Source organism: Tursiops truncatus, chromosome 4 (assembly GCF_011762595.2).
Source record: "Tursiops truncatus isolate mTurTru1 chromosome 4, mTurTru1.mat.Y, whole genome shotgun sequence".
Lineage (NCBI taxonomy): Eukaryota > Metazoa > Chordata > Mammalia > Artiodactyla > Delphinidae > Tursiops > Tursiops truncatus.
Genome location: NC_047037.1, coordinates 28,822,074 through 28,840,260, shown reverse-complemented (window position 1 = coordinate 28,840,260; position 18,187 = coordinate 28,822,074). Strand labels below are relative to the sequence as shown.

The window sequence follows — 18,187 nt, the reverse complement described above, 5'->3', positions numbered from 1 at the left end:
TAAGTAAATTGATAGTGTGTCACTTTATGAATGTGAGATCTCATTATCAGTGTTCAAAATGAAGCCAAGGTTAAAAGAACATTAAGAAGATTAATGTTTCCTTTAGTCTTTGGTGAAGCAAGATAGTTTAATGAGATCTGAGGACCCCCTAAGTAAATAGCACTGCATACAGGGCTTCCATACCCTTACTTAACTGCTCTCCCCCTCCTTTTCTTTCTCATTGGTAAACTAGGTTAATAAGTATCTTCTTTGTGTAGTAGTTGTGAGCATTAAATTCAATAATCCATGAGTTTATGGTATTGATAAATGTTGGTAACTGTTCCAAGGAAAATAAGAATAGGCTTTCTTCTTGGAAGCCTAGGGTCATATTTAAAAGATGGAACCAGCCTGATAAGAAATCAGCAGTGAACAATAAAGTGCTGAACTCTGTGGTCAAGCTATAATAGGAACTTAGAAAAGAACAAAGCATAGTTGCCTGCGGTTGTAGAGGAAGTCTTCCTGTAATTCTGATGTTTCAGTTTCTATTTCCACATTATCCTTTAAAGTTGATTCATCAGCCTTAGAAATATAAACATGGGATATTTTTATTGAGAACCTAATGTAGAGAAATTACCAAGACCAGTGCCAAGGTTTTTGAAGGACCTCAGAAGTAAAATTGGACTAGTAGATATCACAGTCATTCCAGGGAGTTCTCTGGAGAACTCAGGAACTGTGATTGATACATTCCACTTGGATTACAGGAGAACTGGTAGAATCTGACTAATGGGAAGATCACTGAGTTTTTAAAGCTGTATTTTGTTTTTGCAACTGTAAGTATTAAACTCTAAACAAAAATTGAAGGTCATCCCAGCTATATCACACACATTAAGGAAAAGATAGCATACTTTTTCTAAGGCAAAATCGTTCCTAATTAAACTTCTGGATGTATTTTAGGTAAATAAATACGTAGACAGGGCAGGAGCATCAGAAATGATTTATTAGGGATTCTTAAATGTCTTTTGTAAGGTTGTACAATAAAGCTTCAGTCTTACCGATCACAAGAGCCTAATTAGACTTTATATTAATGTGCTTTGAATATATGTTTAGTTTAGTGTGCCAGTGTAAATGATTAATATGCACTGAATTTTGTTTTTACATTCCAAAAAAAAACTTTTATTCTCTGAAAGTCTTTATTGAAACATTTGATCACAAACATGACTCCCAGTAAAAACTGTGGGGTTGATATAGTTACTATATGATCTCCATCATGCTTTTGCGTTTACCAAAAAGCAAATAATTAATATCACTACCTTCCAGACATTGCCTTGTTTGGTTCGAATGTGCAGTAAGGAGAGGTTACTAGAGGAGAGAGTTGAAGGAGCTGAGACACTCGCCTATCTGATTGAACCAGATGTTGAGCTACAGAGAATTGCTAGCATTACTGATCACCTCATTGCCATGCTTGCTGATTATTTCAAGTATCCCAGCTCTGTGAGTGCCATCACTGATATTAAAAGGGTATGTTCTCTTTTCCTTTTCAGCAGCTCAAGAGAGGAATTTTTAAAAAGATTTTCTTACTGTTCACTACTTTTGAACCAATTGATAATTAATAGTTCAGAGCCCTTTTAAATAAAGAAATCTTTTAGTAACGTAGATGATGTCACTTTATGAGTTTTGAATCCAGTTTGTTTCATGTTTATTGTCAGAAGTTTTTTTAATAAGGAGATAATCAGAAAATTGCATCCCAAATTCCCAGCTAACCCCAAAATAGTGGGGTCTCTAAGCTGGTTATTGACATTGTATCAACATCATCTAATGCTATTGAAAGTCCCAGAATCAGCTTTGTCACTATATTCTCATTCTTTAGGACAAGGGTAATCTTTTGTTCCAGGCGACTGAGTGGCTTTATTTTACTCTCCGCCACTGTCTTTTTCTTTTGCTACCTTTTCTTCTAATTTTTGCCATCTCTTCTTTCTTTTCTGCAGTTTCAAACTGTGCTTTGGGCCTGCTAGTGACAGCTAAAGCACCATCTAACCTCTAGTTTGAGACCATCAAGGACCAAATTGTGCTAACTTTTTCTCAAACTATAAGTTCCTCAGAATAGGTAGATATTCTTTTTGGCTTTGTTTTTCTCAACGTGTTTGTCATATCCACTTCTCTAAGCATGAGAGATAAATATTCTGTTAGAGAAAGTTTATTTAAGGAGGTCATGGTATAGAGAGCATTGCCTCCTAAATAGTAACCAGTACTGTTTCACAAATGTGACTGTATTTTTGATGCCACTGGTCCCAATGGTAAATTTTTTTTAAACTATTCTCTTGACCTCTCCCATGCCCCTGAATTCCAAAAAACTTCATCCAGTAGGCAACTGTTCATTTGGCATTTAACACTGAAAATAAAACAAACTATTGAGGGTATAACTTTTCTCTGCCTCAGAAAGGGCCTAAAATAACTTCCATTGATATTTGTATTAATGTACACTGCCCTTTATGTATTAAAGTTATGTGCCTGCTCTTCCTTCAGCAGTATTGTTTTTCTAGTAGAAGTGATAGGTTATATTGAAGCAGCTGCCTTGTCTGTTGTCCCTCTGGCTACTTGCTCACTGACACAGTAACTCAAAGTACAAAGACATATGAGCAAGTCCTAACTACAGCCTCCTGAACACCCTTAGCTGACCATGGCAGCAAGGCAAATAGAACACTTTGATGGACATGAGAGTGAGGAAACATAGTTACAAGAACGTCTAGCTTACACATGTGCAAAACATTTAACTAGTATATAGAAGATTATCCCTTTTCTTAGGGTTTTTCCATTTTATTTCCATCACAGTAAAACTGGAATAATAATAACTTTTTTTTAAATCTCCTAAACTTGAATATTAGTTTGTTTTGTCATCTTTATTTTTGATGATGGATTATCCAGTGGTTTCTGACATACAAGTATAGGTACTAGACCCATAAGAGAGACTTTTTTACATGTTAATAAATGTCTGATTTTCATTGTATTTTAGTCCAAGTCAATATTCTAATAAATGTTATGACTGGAAAGTAGTTAAGACATAAGAATAGATATTTTAGAACTTACACATCAAAATGAGTGTCATATATTGGGAGGTTCCTCCCATAAACCATCAGTACCTGCTTTGATCAAAATATTTGGGGAGCTACTCTTAATAATTGCCTTCAGAACCCAACTGAGTTTTAGTTTTTTACTGTGGAGTTTTTGTTGTTGTTGTTACTCTAAATGATGTTACCCAGTTGGATTTCCCCCACTTCACACACCAGTGACAGTTAACTTAAAACTCTCTTAGTCGATGAAAATATGTTATTATTGTCAGGGTTTTCTTGCTAGTGTGCCATTCAGTTCTTTAGGAATGTTCAAAAGAGGGTCTCAGAATATTGTGAACAACACCTATATCTTTGCATAAGGGTGAACCTTTCCAAGGCAACTCATTTGGAAAAAGTTGTAATCATTTGGATAAGTTATATCTCTTAGTTATAAAATTATTTACTTTACTGATATGCCTTATATATTTACTGGTTCATATTTAGTCACTGAAAGTGTCCTGAGAACACGGTTCTCTTTTATTTTTATGGTAGTTTGGTGATAAATCAGGTATATGGAAGAATTGATAACTGAGAAAGCCAGTTATGCATATGAAAAGATAGCATTAATTGTTTCATACCAGTAAGTAATTTTAATAAATTTATCCCAAAAAAGCCCCCTGAACATAATTCTCAGATAGCTGTAATAGGTAGTAATGGTTACCACGGTCTGTTGTTTATTAAGCATTTTTACAAAGGTTTTCCTGCTTCTAAAAGCTTTTTAAATACTGAAATTTGGTTAGCACTATTAAAGTTTAGGAAAACCTTCTAAAGATACTGTTGCAGCAGCACTCAAGGTATCAGCTGTATTCCGGGGTTAGAAAGGCCTGAGTGTGCCATTTTTTTTGTTTTGTTTTGTTTTAATTTAATTAATTAATTAGTTGCAGCATGTGCCCTGACCAGGGATCGAACCCAGGGCCCCTGCATTGGGAGTGTGGAATCTTAGCCACTGGACCACCAGGGAAGTTCTTGTGCCGTGTTTTTTGAGAGCATTTCAAAGAGTTGGTGGGAAATTCCCTGGTGGTCCAGGGACTCTGTGCTTCCACTGCAGGGGACACGGGTTCGATCCCTGGCTGGGAAGCTAAGATCTCGTGTGCCGCGTGGCACAGCCAAAAAAAAAAAAGAGCTGGTGCTAGCAAGCACCAGTGCCACTAAAGCTACCATCTAGAAACACTGAATTTTTAAGGCTCAAAGGTTCACAAAGATTTTTCATATACCAGTGTCACATTTTAGACAGAAGCAGACTGCAAGAATTCCAGGTCATGTTGACACAGACACAGCAAGGTCTCAGTCATATGTGAGCAGAAACCCAAAATAACCAGCACTGATACGTTAATAGTTGTTAAAACATATTTTTTCTTCAACTCTACTTTATTAGTTTTATCGAAAATTTAATTTGTGGACTGGGTTGGAACGTATCGTTTTTTCCCTCCCATAGCTTGATCATGACTTAAAGCATGCTCACGAACTTCGCCAGGCTGCATTCAAGCTCTATGCCTCTCTCGGAGCAAACGATGAAGACATCCGGAAGAAGGTGAGTCTGGGAGAGGGGCGTCCCCCAGTCCTGACAGCCAGCAGGCAGGGAGTGACGTCAACCTGAAAGTCGTGGTGAAGAGCACTAACAGTGACTGTTTGAATATAATAAAACAGAGTGACTAAAGGCATAATTGAAGAATGAATGGGACCCGGATTTGGGGGGTTGTTTGTTTGTTTTTAGAACATAGAGTGGCATGGCCGTGCTGGAATGACAAATAACTGGCGTGCTTTGTTGTGTCCTTAATATGGATTATTGTGTTGCACATTTTTGCATGTGTTCTGATAAAAATCAATTCTAGCACTGTGAAGCTTCAGACACCTTGAAAGACCTAACACTAGAATTGTAAATGTTATTTATGGAAGTACTTTCCAATGCCATTGAGAAGTTCAAATCTCTATTGTATATTGTTCTTTGATATGTGGCTTAGTTATGTTTTGATTTTTTTTTGCTACTGTGCAAGTTCGATGTGAATAAAATCTTTGTGGAATAATGATTTTATGTTTAGTGAGTGGTCATCTGAATTTTCCAGCTCCCAAAAAATGTGTCACTGCTATAGCACCTTATGTTATTACAGCCTAGTCCAACACTGAGCTCCTGTTCTTTATGAGAATAGTTCTAAGCAGGGAGTAAAGTATTGTGGTAAGCTCTGATCTGGCTCCCTCCACAAACCAAAAGCCTGGAGCTTACTACTCAAAAAAAACCCCCGTATAGTCTAATAAATTATAAACAAGGCTTTTAGGAACATCAGTAAATTAATTCATATGTTCTGTCTTGATGAGCCATAGCAGAGAGAGCAAATTGTGTATTATTTACTGAATGTGGCAGTTTACTAAATCTCCCCATCTTGCATTGGTATTTTAAGGAGCCCTGTGAGAGAAATCACAAAGTATTGGGACTTTAACATGATTTAGAGAAGTACTTTGGGCTTGTAGAAAGAGAAGTATGGAATTAACTGTAGGTTTATTGAAATAAATTGTACCATGCTTGGAGAAAATTGAAATTAATAGCAGTAAGATGAGTAAGATTAGATATGTAAGTAGCTTTGCTTTAAAATCAGTGCAGAAAACACAACTAAGCTGAATGTTTTCCATGTACCTCAATTTAGTTCAGTTAACAAGATGTTTTTGACTTGAAGTGTTCTAGTAAATATCTATGAAAATCCTTTTTGACACCTCTAAGCTTTCATTTGTAAAATGTTACTTGAAGGCAAACATACTAGTGATATGATTTTCCCTATGTCTAATCATGATTTATGAATGTTGTTGTTCCTATGTTTCATTCAGTTTAGGTACATGGTGTATTGCAAGGGAAGAGGCTTTTATGGCAATTCATATAGATAAAACATTTTTTAAAAATTGACATGGACTGTATAACTTAAACCATCCCCAAACAAATCATTATGTATTTATTAGGGCCCAATGGAAAGAGGAGAGGTATTTTACCCAGTCTTTTAGTTGAAGAAGGCCATGCCATGGACTGAAAGGGAGATAGATAGATGGACCAGAATGGGGGAAAATAGGATGTCCATTTGTACTTCTTTGTACCTTTTTGTTAATAAACTATTGTTTTGGAATTAATGACTTTAACTTGTGATATCATGTTCTAGAAATATAACGTAACAGTCTGATGATCAGTAGTCTATTAAAACTTGTATTTATAATGTGTATAATTTCCTGGTAAGGCTAATCCTGATAATTTCTGTAGAAAGATAACAAATAAAGAATAAGTTATAATTATTATAGTTTTTTGTGTGTGCTGAAGAAAAGATACTATAGTATGCCAATGTAATGGGGATTATATAGAGTTTTTAGGAACATATTTAATTTCTGGGAAATCAAGTGAATAATTTATAGTTCATAGCAACTACTGAAGAGAGAAATTGTAAATTGGAAAATATAAAGTAATTTTGTGATAAAATCTGCGTGAAAACGTTTCTTAGGAGTGGAGAATTTTTATTTTCAGTGTATAAAAATGATAAATGTTAACTCTTCCTTTGAATGCATTTATTTCTATTCTATTTTTGTTGAAATAATTATTTGGATAGATTTTTATTTACTTTCTCCATGAAATATTTATTTACCGTTTACACTTCTGCCTTAACTTTGATTGTATTTTTTTTTTTGGTGTAGATTCTTAAAGTACAATGTTTATTATTGTTTTATTTTTTAATGCAATTTTTATACTTGCCAAGATGGAATTTCAGTTTACTGAGTTGATGAGTGGACAATCTCTGAAAGAAATTTCGAAGACTATAGACCTATTTCCACCCCATCCCTCACCCCACCCCCCAGCCAAACAAAAAGGCTTATTTATTCCAGGATAAAAGTATGAAATGTTCAGTTGGTCTGCCCTTTAAATTGAAAATGGTAATGTAATTCAGTAAATATAGGAAGTAACATATATCCCACTGCCCTATTATGACCAGTTAAGGGAATGAGGCAGAATGAATAGAAAACTAAAGCAAAGAGATAGAGACAGTGAGAGGTATACACAGCAGTAAAGGAGAAAGATACAAGCCTCCTCTCTTCATGGAATTATGGCTCTATCTTATTGCTTGTAAAGTCTGCAAAAGGCCTGCTGTGATTTCATTTCTTAATAGCTTCTCTCTGGGCCACACAAAATTAAGCTAAAGACTGAATATGACCTGTAGGTCAGAGATTTACCACTCCTGCTTTGAAGCAGTGTTAGTGTGTTCTCATTAAAAGAAACCAACTGTATAACAAACAGTCCCTGGAACCTAATAAGCAGTCAATAAATATTGTGGAGTGGATACAGAGAGATGAATATAGAAATGAAAATGCAGAAATCATACACAGAGTGATATTTCCCTTAATACACCTAGATCTTTCTGTATCCTTCTGTGCAGAGCAAAGTTGGTATCCTAATTCCTAGCTTGGCATCCTTTATCACTCTGTGGCATATCTACAAATTTCCTGATTTCCTGTGGTGTCCTGTCAGTGAAAGGGTGGAAAGAGTCCTGCGGTGAAAGTGGAAAACATTACCATTGGCTGTGACATGAAAAGGGAGAAGAAGCCCAAGAAAAGATGAAGGACCACTCACCTTGGCAACAGATGTGGCCTGGCCATATTAAACTTAGAATAATTCAAGGATTTTGGTTAGGGAAAGCAAGGGCAGAGCAGGAGTTAAGAGCTTGGTGAAAGAAGGGTCCAGAGCACATTAGCAGTAACTGCACTGACAGCAATGCCAGGTAAAAATTAGCTGTAATCTCTGCCATGGGGAAAGTCTGCAGTTTCTAACAGTAGTCTTTACCACCTAGTAATGCTGACTAAGAAGCATAAGTTCAGTTAATGGGGCAGTAACAAAGAAGTTAAGACAACTAACAAATTATTTTAAGTACTGGCATCTCAATCAAAACCCCAGTCAGTTGGCTAAGTCATGTAGAGGCAGCAGTGGCAAATTACAGCAGTCGTATAATTGTGAGGCCCATTGTTTTATAACAAAGAATTGCTTTTTTGAAGACCATCACTTGATTGGTACCTGTTGATCGTCAATTAGGTTGGAAATTTAAAAGGATGGTCTCTCTTTTACTTTCTTCAAGGAGCTTGTAGAATTTATCAGAAATAGCTAGGAAGTGTAAATTGAGGAAAATTAGAAATTTAAAATATAAATTAAAATTCAAGGAAATTAATAAACTTAACAGGACGTTATTTTTATTTTTGATAAAAATAAAACATGTTACAAATGTAGTACTTATTGTAGCCTTTGCTCCTTTGAGATATCTGACTAATGGAGCTTTTCAGAAAGCTTTCCTCTTGGATTTTGAGTACTTACGTTTTAGCTGGAGATCCCTTTTGAGGAACTAGAATGTAAGCTCCATGAGGGCAGGGATTTTTTATATTTTGTTCCTCACTGTATTCCCAGCATCTACAATACTATGGGGTGCGTAGTTGGCACTTACCAATATTTGAAGAATAAATGGGTGAATGGAAAAAATGAATGGACAAATGAATATTTGAACTCTATTGCAAAATTGCATTGTTAAGCACCATTAATTGTGTTATATATGGGCCTCTGTGTTAAGAACTCTCATAACTTTGCTAGCAATTTTACGGGTATGTGAAGAGAGGAGATTTAAAATAGAGGAAACCTACATCTGATCACATAGGCAAGGGGTTTCACTATACTAGCATAGAGAAAATGTAGGAAATTCCCATTTTCAAGAGGCAGACAATACCAAGGGCGTGTCTTCTACTTCTTTGATGTAGGTCAAAGAGAACATGTTTTATGGTATGGTACTTGTTTAATTTTGAAATAATTTTTACCATTATTTCTTAGTTGTTTTCCTTTTTAAATGTATGATATTTAAAAATTTATAACATTCACAAGTGTGAATCTGGACCAGTTTTTTTCCCCTAGGGATAAAAGTATGATTTGGTTTATAGAAATTAGACCGACTGTCAGGAATCAGCCTATCCTATAAAGTGATATACACCTGTATAAAATATTCTCAATGAATGTCAGATTTTTATGAAAATCATAATTAGTGAAGGTCAGTAACTTAATTCAATTTTACATAGATTGATTGAACTGCCTACATTGTATAAACAATGTCAGATGGGTGGAGGGAGGGGGAAAACAGTAAGGTGAGATAAAGAGGAATAAAGACACAGCCTTACTACTCAGCATTTATAATAAAACCTCAGTACGTCTGAGGAAAGTAAGGAATGGCCAGTAAGAATTTGCTAGGGGCTCAAAGAATTATTTGGAACCAATTAAAATGGATATGGTGATATCAATGGAGCAGTCCTTGAATCACTTTGGAAATTAATAATTTAATATTGTCTAAATGCCTTTTATATCTTCAAGAATTGATAACATAAAATCTTAAGGTTTTACTCCCTGGCGAGGGCAGGGCGGTGCCTGTGGAACAGTCACAGTGGTGTGTACATGACGTATGTGAAGAAGGTAGCAAAGCGTGAGATGTTTTTTTCTTTTTAAACTGAACAATTTTTTTTTTCCTGGGCAATTTTTTTGAGAAGTACAGGGAGAAAAAAATAAGAGAAGAAAAGGAAAACAAAGAAGAATGAGAATTTTTCTACTCTCTTTTTCCTAGCAAAGGAAGTTATATCTACAGGGACATTGTGAGGATGAGCTCTCTAATGTATTGAAAATGTTTAGCATGGTGCCTGTAGGTGCTCAGTAAATCGAAGCATTTATTAGACTATCTTAAATAACTTCATTGGAAGATTAAAAATAAATATATATTTTTAAGTATTGGGAGAAAAGCTGAACAGTGTTGGGGCATAAATAAAGAAGGTTTACAGTGAAAACAGTGCTTTTATGCTATAAATTTCCAAGACTACTAGTTATTCCTTCTAGTAAAAAGAATATTTATACTTCAGAAGCATCAGCTCTTTTTTTTAGTTTATCTCTTATTAAAATGACAAGATGTCTTCTTACTCTTATAATTATATTTTTAAATATATTTAAAATACTTGTTTTCAAAACTCTTTGTTGCTATAGCATACCCTCTGAAGCACCAAATGTAATATTGCTTTTCTTGGAGTTAGATAGAATATACAATATAAATCAATAATTTGTTAGTATCATAAGTAGTAGATGTCTTGAGAAAAGTAAGGAGGCCAAATTCTGTCTAATGTTGTTTATCTAAGTATTACTTATTACTGTCTGTGGTTGCCATAGATGTCATTTCTCCAAAGGGTTATCATTCATATGAAACCATATCTCAAATACATGTGTTCGAATTTTGAACAAATGTAAATCTTCTGTGTTTTAGAAGTTACACGATTTTAAAGTATATTTGTAAATTTAGGTCAGTTTTTCTTAATATCTTACTGCTATCTCTTAAACTTGATAAGCACTTCACTTTGAACATTTTAATCATTTGTTATTGCTTGATTTTATTACTAGTTGGTCTTCTATGTAACAGTATAATTGTACCATGAATTTATATTTTAAAACATTTTGTGAAGTTCAGTAATTCTAAATGATCATTTCAAAGGTACACTGTCAAAATTCTGTATTTGTCTCTGCCGTGAAATCAGGCAGATGCAAAAAATTCTTTCTGAGCCTTAGTCTACATGTTGAAACAAATGCCTTGAACATTTTGAAGGTTTTCGACGGTACCACAGAAGTAGCACCCTTCAGGACTTGGTTCTGCTACTGAATAACAACAAATTCATTCAGAATTCAGAATTCCTTGACTTAATCTGTGGTTAAATTGTTAGTTATCGTCTGAAAGCTAATCTACCAAAGAATTTTAAATGAACTCTGCAACACTGATTCATGATGGTAAGTATTTTTAAAGAGTTCACCATGACAGGACCAGGTTTTGCCACTTGCCCACAGTATTGAGACCCTTGGCCTTCAGCATACTGAAAGAAGCAAACCTGGGAGTGATAATGCTATATACAGAATAGAGGTATTTATAAAATCAAGTAATGAACTTATATTTCAGAGTTTCATTAAGTGGAGACATAAAATTGAGTGTTTTACTGTTATTTGTGGTATTGTAGTTGCGTAAATCATTGAATTATACTTCTTGTTTTTTTTTTAAAATAGGAAGTACAGATTGATTGTTTCATTAGTTATTTACAATCTAAGACAGGTGATTATAAACCAAGAAATGGGCTAAAATATGGTCTATATTAGATCTGTAGAACTAAAATTAGTGACTTAGTTGGATTTTCAAGAATTTTCTATCTGGAAATGAATGAAATGTTTGGGATGATAAAATTTGTGGAGTAGTAGACCTTGAGAAGATTGAGTTTGTGATGAAGAACCAGAACCAGTGCTACACTCTTTCCTGTGATTAAAATGCTAGCACAGGAGTCAGCAAACTATATCCTGTGGGTACTTATTACCTATGTAATTATCCTGTAGCGTGTGAGCTAAAAATGGTTTTTGCATTTTTAAATGGTTGGAGGAAGAAAACTGAAAGAAGAAGATTTCCTGACATATGAAAAGTAAATTAAATTCAAATTTGTGTCCATAAAGTTTTTCTCTCTTCATCTTTTTTCAACTTTATTGAGATATAATTGACAAAATGTCTATCAAGTTTTATTGGAATATAGCCACGTTGATTTGTTTATGTGTTGCCTGTGTCTGTTTTGCACTACAGTGGCAGGTTGAGATGTTGGCTGCACAATCACAAGGCCCACAAAGCCTAAACTAAAATATTTACCATCTGGCCCTTTGCAGAAAAACTTTGCCCGCCCTGTGCGAAAACTGCATAGCTTAAACAGAAACGACCATAAACCAGTTTGATGAAAAACTGCATTTCCCATTTGCCTCTTCGCACTGAACTACAGAAAGAAATGGGACCCTACCAAAGCCCAGGATCGGGGTGGGGCGCGGAGATCAGTTGTCTGACTTCCTGAAAGAGAGGCATTATCAAATGTTGACAGTATAACACTGTCACTGGATTCTTTCCTATATGCTGATTCCCTTGTTTGAATGATTTTGGCATGTGACAGAACCCAGACAAATTGGGTAATAACTATGACTTTTGGTTATGGTAGGATAACCAAAAGATTATCTGTGTATTAGATTAGATTAGTGTATTGATCTGTGTATTAGATTAGATTCTGTGTATTGATTAGCAGAGTTGCCAGAATAAGATTTTTCACCATGCCAATGAGAAGAATTAAGATCCAGTTGCCTTATTAAGCAAATATCCATTCAGCCTTTGCTATATACAAAGCCTTGTGTTAGGTGGTATGGGGGCATGTAAAAGGCATGTAATTAAGTGTTTACATCAAGAGATAATCTGTTTGGGAAATGAAATTTAACAGAACTACCATTTATTGAGCACTTACTGTGTGCTGGGCACTGTGCTGATAATCAGCGTTAGCACATTATCTCCCTTAAACCTTATACAACCTTGTAAGATAGCTATTGCAGATCAGGAAACAAGTGATTTGACCAAGACCACACAGCTAATAAGTGATAGCCCGTGCATCGTGTCCCAGTCTCTCTGACTCCAAAGACTATGCTGTTAACCTCTTCATTACTTTACTCATGTAGAATTAAATGCCATTACTAGAGCCAAATTATGATATGAAATGGCAAGAAGTGTCACTGGAGAATGTGTGATAGTCTGAAGTAGTGCTATGAATTCAGAAAACTTAATAGTTTGTATTAATTGGTTGCAAAATATCAGATTCAGAAAATGTGTCTTTTCTCTCACACAGTTTTTGGTACAAAGTGGATAATGAGATGCTTTAATCATGTCCATTTATTCATCTGGCATTTATGATACACCTCCTCCTTTGTGCCCAGGAATGAAGCAGAAGACTAGTGTGTACTTGTGGGAGCTTACAATTTAAAGCAGCTAAGGAATGAGACGCTAAATTGCTGTGTAGTAATTCCAGGGCCTTGGGTGTATGTAAAAAGTCTCATTGCATTGAAAGCCGGTTTTGCCGCGATCCACCCAAATATGATTAAAATAAGGCTGTAATTGAAGCCCATTTATATACTATAAAGAAGTTTACTTAAAAGCATTCTCACCTTTTCCTTCCAAGGTATTAAGGAATGAAAGATCTCCATATCTGTTTTACTTCTGCATAATTGGAAATGTTTTTCTAAGGCCACTGTCTTGACATGATTACACTGTAAATTAATGTTCTGGAAAGGAAGCATCCAGAGTTAATGATGTCATTTCAGAACTTTATTTTGTAGACAGCTTCCTTATGGAGTAGATTTAAACTTGAGGCAGCATTTTGAAATCTTTTAGTAGTTATCTCTTATCAAGCTGTAATGTTCATAACTGGAATGTAAGCTCCATAAAAGCAGTATTTGGTAGATACTATGCTTGTATTTATTGAGTAAATTGTGTATGTCTGGACAATAGAATTCAGCCAGCCAACCTGTAGGATAATTAAGACTACAGGTCTTACACAAAGCTGTGGCGTGCACAGCTTTGTGTAGTGTAGGGGCTGAGCGGGGCCACTGTGTTGCACAGTTCTTAGGGCAGTGCATCATTCAGATCCCTGGCAAACAGTAAGAGATGGAAGGGAAGTTTCTAGTTCTGTTGTTTGAATAGTCACTTATAATGGTTTTATTTATGTGCTAAAATAAGTGTAAATCAGCAGCTGTTTAGGTTCTATTCTGCTGTAAAGCTAATGGTTGAACTTTAAAAATTGAACTCTTATGTGTAGGGAAATATTTTTTTGATAGAGGAAGTGTTGATTTATTTTTAGACATTATAAGTATTTCTCACACACTGTGTTTGTATTTTTGGTTTTAGGAGAAGGACAGGTCGGGCCAAGAGAGTTCTCTCACTTTTCCCTAAAGTGTAGAAAAGTTTAGAACTTTGAGTTTTTCTTCTAAGCATTTAACATAAATGAAGTTTCCCAGCTATTAAGAAGGTGAAAAGGTCCTGAGGTAGAAATTACAAAATACCACTTAAAGAGGCTTAAAAGCAAGAATGAAATATAGAAGCTTAAAAGCAGGCCCACCCTAAGAACCCCCTCCTCTTTGTCCTCCACTTCTAAAGTGAAGTGATAACTGCTCCCAGGCTTAGACCTGCAGGAGAGCTTAGATGTTAATTTAGTTCAGTGCCTTCAAGAGAAAGGACCAAAAGGAGGCCCTGCAGATCAACTCTTATGATGTTTTGTTTTTCAATTTCTCTGGCTAAGATGTTACAGAAAAACCCAAACGAAGTTTTGGGCCAACCCAGTATTTCTCCCAACCCCCTGTCTCCCAAGATTGTGGAGTTAGAGAAGTCTGGTATGAATGTGGATGTAAAGAGCAATGGAAGACTGAGAGAAGGGAAGAAATGCTTTGTAAAATGTTTACTGAGACTCCAGAATACAATGTTTTGATCAGTAGTCTGTCCTAAGAGAAGCTGTGATCTTTTAGAAAAAAAAAAAAAAAGAGCCTCTGGTAAAAACTACCTTTTTTTTTTTTTTTTTTTTTTTTTTTTTGCGGTACGCCGGCCTCTCACTGTTGTGGCCTCTCCCATTGCGGAGCACAGGCTCCGGACGCGCAGGCTCAGCAGCCATGGCTCACGAGCCCAGCTGCTCCACGGCATGTGGGATCTTCCTGGACCGGGGCACGAACCTGTGTCCCCTGCATCGGCAGGCAGACTCTCAACCACTGCACCACCAGGGAAGCCCTACCCTTTATTTTTTAAATATTTACTAGAGTAAAATGTCAGAAATCTTAAATTGGAGCAGTGGCAAAGATATGACATAGGATAGGCTGTGGTTGGGAAAACCTGCAGTTCTCATCCAGAGCAGATGGGGCTTGTGGCCTGAGAACAGTGGGATATTAGTTCTCTTTAGGTGGTATCTGCTGAAGCTAGATCCTGATTTTAGAATGGAGATCAGATTATAAGGGAATTGAATTTAAAAGTCAGTGGAACTCACTCTGGTGGTTTCTTCACAGTGTTTTCTTAACTTTTCTTCATTGACTTGCATCCTCTCTGACCTTTGGCGTTTATACTCCAACCCAAGCTGAATGGTTGATTTGTCATTTTTCTCTCTTGTAAGTCCTGTGAGTTGTGCCTTTTCTTTTTTCCTTGTCAGTCCAGTTTATTAATGATGACCTCTCTTGCCTTTTATAGTATATGCTTATCTTTTTTGGCCTAGGATGTCAGTATATAATATGTAGTTCGCACAGCACTGCTGACTTTTTAAGTTTTCTTCTTTCCTCATTTTCAAATTCAGGCCTCAACTTAGTTACTAAGGCTAAGCAAAAATCTTATCCTTAAGTGCAGTGAGTAGAAAGGACCTCACACTGGAAGTAAGAAAACCAGGTGGAGCCCCAGCTCTGCCTCAGATTTGCCTAGAGAACCTGGACCAGTGACTTAATATTTCTGAATTTCAAAGACCTCATTGTCAACTAAAGAAGGTGGATGAGTTTATTTCTAAGACCTCTGTAGATTTTAACATTATTCAACTAAAAATTAACAGCCGTAAATGGATTTAGTTCTTTCAGAGAGTTGTATCTGCTGCCATTAACGCCATGCAGAAGAATGCAGAAAGCGGATTGGTTTCCCAGTTGAACTTGTTTAGGAGCAAGCACTGCAGCTGCCCTTGCTTGATTCATGAAAGGCCATGTGCTCTTGGGGGTTTTTGTTTGTTTGTTTTGTTTTGTTTTAATAAAGGGCACATGGCATGAGGATGTACTCAGGAATTATAAATATTAAGTACTCAAGCATTTCCATGATATGCATGGCAGCATATCCTTAAGTATTCTGTGGCAAAATCAGAATGGTCACATCCTAAAACCTAGGAGAGTTGGTTTTCCATTTTTAAGGATAGATCCCTCCCCAGTCCCTTACCAATGCTACTCAGTCTACCAGATCAGCTGGCTGTACATGTTTATCTCACTCTAGTGTTTACTTTGTTATCTCTTAACCCTTCTCCTTCCTCCCAGCCTCTACCTCATTTCCAAAGCCAGTCGACTGCACTGTCATCCGATCTTGTGTTCATAGGGCTCATCTTTAAAAAAGATAAGTTAGATGAGGGGCTGGACCTTAAGTAAGTGGCCCCAAGTAGGAAAGACGCAAATGTGTGCCCTGAGACCCATCTACATTGACACTTACGAAACTGAAGCACTGCCATCTACAGCTAACAGGTTCAGGGCTCTTGTAGATCCTTTTTCCGTGCCACACCTACTCTTTCTTCCTGACCTCCTTGTGCTACACTCTGCTTGACTGCTTAGTCCTTGCTGCTTTAACTAGACTTTCTGGATTTGGTACCTTATCATCTTAGATCTTAGATGGCTGCCTCTCCTGACTTACAAAGTTTGATTCCAAGTCTTCACTCTCTGGAGAGTTCTGTCTTGTTATCGTCTGTTGGAACTCTTTCTAGGAACCTTTCACAGAAGCCCCTTTGGAATTAAATTGTGTTTGCCTGGCCATTGTGCACATTAGCATAAGTAATTGACATTAAGAAAATCCAGCTCCCTTGACTCCGAGCCCACCTGCTTTGAATTGTCTGAGAAGTTTGGTGACACCACTAAGAATCTGCCTGGTTTCACTTTCCACATCTTCTGCTTGATCTGGTTTCATCACAGTTCAGAGTCCACACTGAAGTTTGTAGTACCTGGAAAATGCTTCATCCCGGGTCTTGCTGGAAGAATAGCCGTGTCTTGTCTTTCTGTTTGTTTATTTGTTTTAACTCTGTAATCCTTCAGTTCTTCAGTTTTCTGAGGAAGAGATGGTATATGACTTGGCCACAACTTAATTATGGATCCACTAGTGCTCATGGAGGGCTAGGGAATTCCCTTTTAAGCTAAGGCCACCTTTATCTTGTTAACATTCCCATGTGTGCCATGAACCTCTGCCTTAGGATTATCTGGGCTCTGCATTTTCCCCATGACCCTCTAAGCTGACTACCCTTCTCTCCCCGAGGCTGTAGGGATCTCCTGTCCCAAGACAGGGGCCTCAGATGCTGTTCCAGTAGATCTTCATCTACTCCTACAAGAGCTGCAATGTCAGAGACAGAAAGCTTAGCAAAAGCATGTAGTTATGAAGACACCAGCAGAGAGGTACACAGCACCTAGTCCATTGACCTAAAGTGTGGTCAGTTTAGGGTACAGCATATCTTATGGGATTTAATTCTATAGTTAAATGTACAAACCAGTCCTCTAAAAGAGCAGAGATAGAGAGATGGCTCCTCCACTTTGAGGATTCAGGCCACTACTGATATTCCTCCCGGCCAGGCACAGTGTCTGTGTATTCTCTCTCTCTCTGTCTCTCTCTTTTAAAGCAGATTCAACAAGCTATGCCGCAGGGTATATTTGCTGAGCTATGGCTGAGGAATCTCCAACAAGAATCATGAGGCACAACTTCAAGCCCCGCTTGGCATTGCTCTTATATCCTGGAAAGACCTAAAGATCCTTTGTGGGGGCTAGGACTTGGCTGTCCGTTATTATCAAGGCTTTACAGCACGGTACTGGGGTCGTTGAAAATGTGTTTTGTTGTACTTGGCTTTCCAAGCCCAGATCTGAGAAGCTACCTAGTGCTCTGTTAGACCTTCATGTGGGTCAGAGGGCTATGGCAGCAGCCACTGCCAGTTCCTTCCCAGCTGACCTGAAAACTTTTTCTGTGGATTTGATTCCAAACCTCTCCCTACCTCCTAATCACATTTTTATCCTCATTTTGGTTAGTGTACTCACTGTAATTCTCCTTTTATCCCTGCATAGGCACTCTCAGTAGCCTCAAGGCTACAATTGCGGTTAGATCATGTTGCTCATTCACGTAGCCTCTTAGGATACTCTTCTGGATTAGAATCCTAGATTCATTTCACATTCTGATTTTGCATCATTTTCACCCACTTGCTCCCTGACTGATATCTTGATGGAGAAAGTAGATCAGACACTCAAGTAGTGTGCTTTCTGGAAACCTAGTAGCGTTACTGAAGTTCCTCCATGACGAATTTAGTTGCAAATCTTGGCCTCCTACTGCAGATATTTTGATAGACTACGACCTGTAGTCCAAAGGGAATATACTTCCAGATAGTCCTACTGTTTTATATCCTAAATCAGGAGAAAAGTTTTCCAGCCACCTATAGCTATCCTCCAGCCCAAAGTGTCAGCCACCACACCTCCAAGAAACGAGAGAAAGCTCAAAGCT

The 18,187-nt window shown here is 37.0% G+C and overlaps 1 protein-coding gene across 7 annotated transcripts in view; it reads left to right on the top strand.

Moving 5' to 3' along the window:
- The window catches only part of ARMC8 (armadillo repeat containing 8), a 106,520-nt gene that overhangs the window by 52,950 nt on the left and 35,383 nt on the right, over positions 1–18,187 (top strand). For 6 of the 7 annotated variants that reach the window (XM_073803788.1, XM_073803787.1, XM_019934228.3 and 3 more), the window contains 2 exons: positions 1,297–1,497; positions 4,522–4,617. In XM_073803788.1, the coding sequence (XP_073659889.1) occupies positions 1,297–1,497; positions 4,522–4,617 (297 nt within the window). The remainder of the gene's footprint in view (positions 1–1,296; positions 1,498–4,521; positions 4,618–18,187) is intronic. The other variant, XM_019934229.3, reaches the window with a different exon arrangement.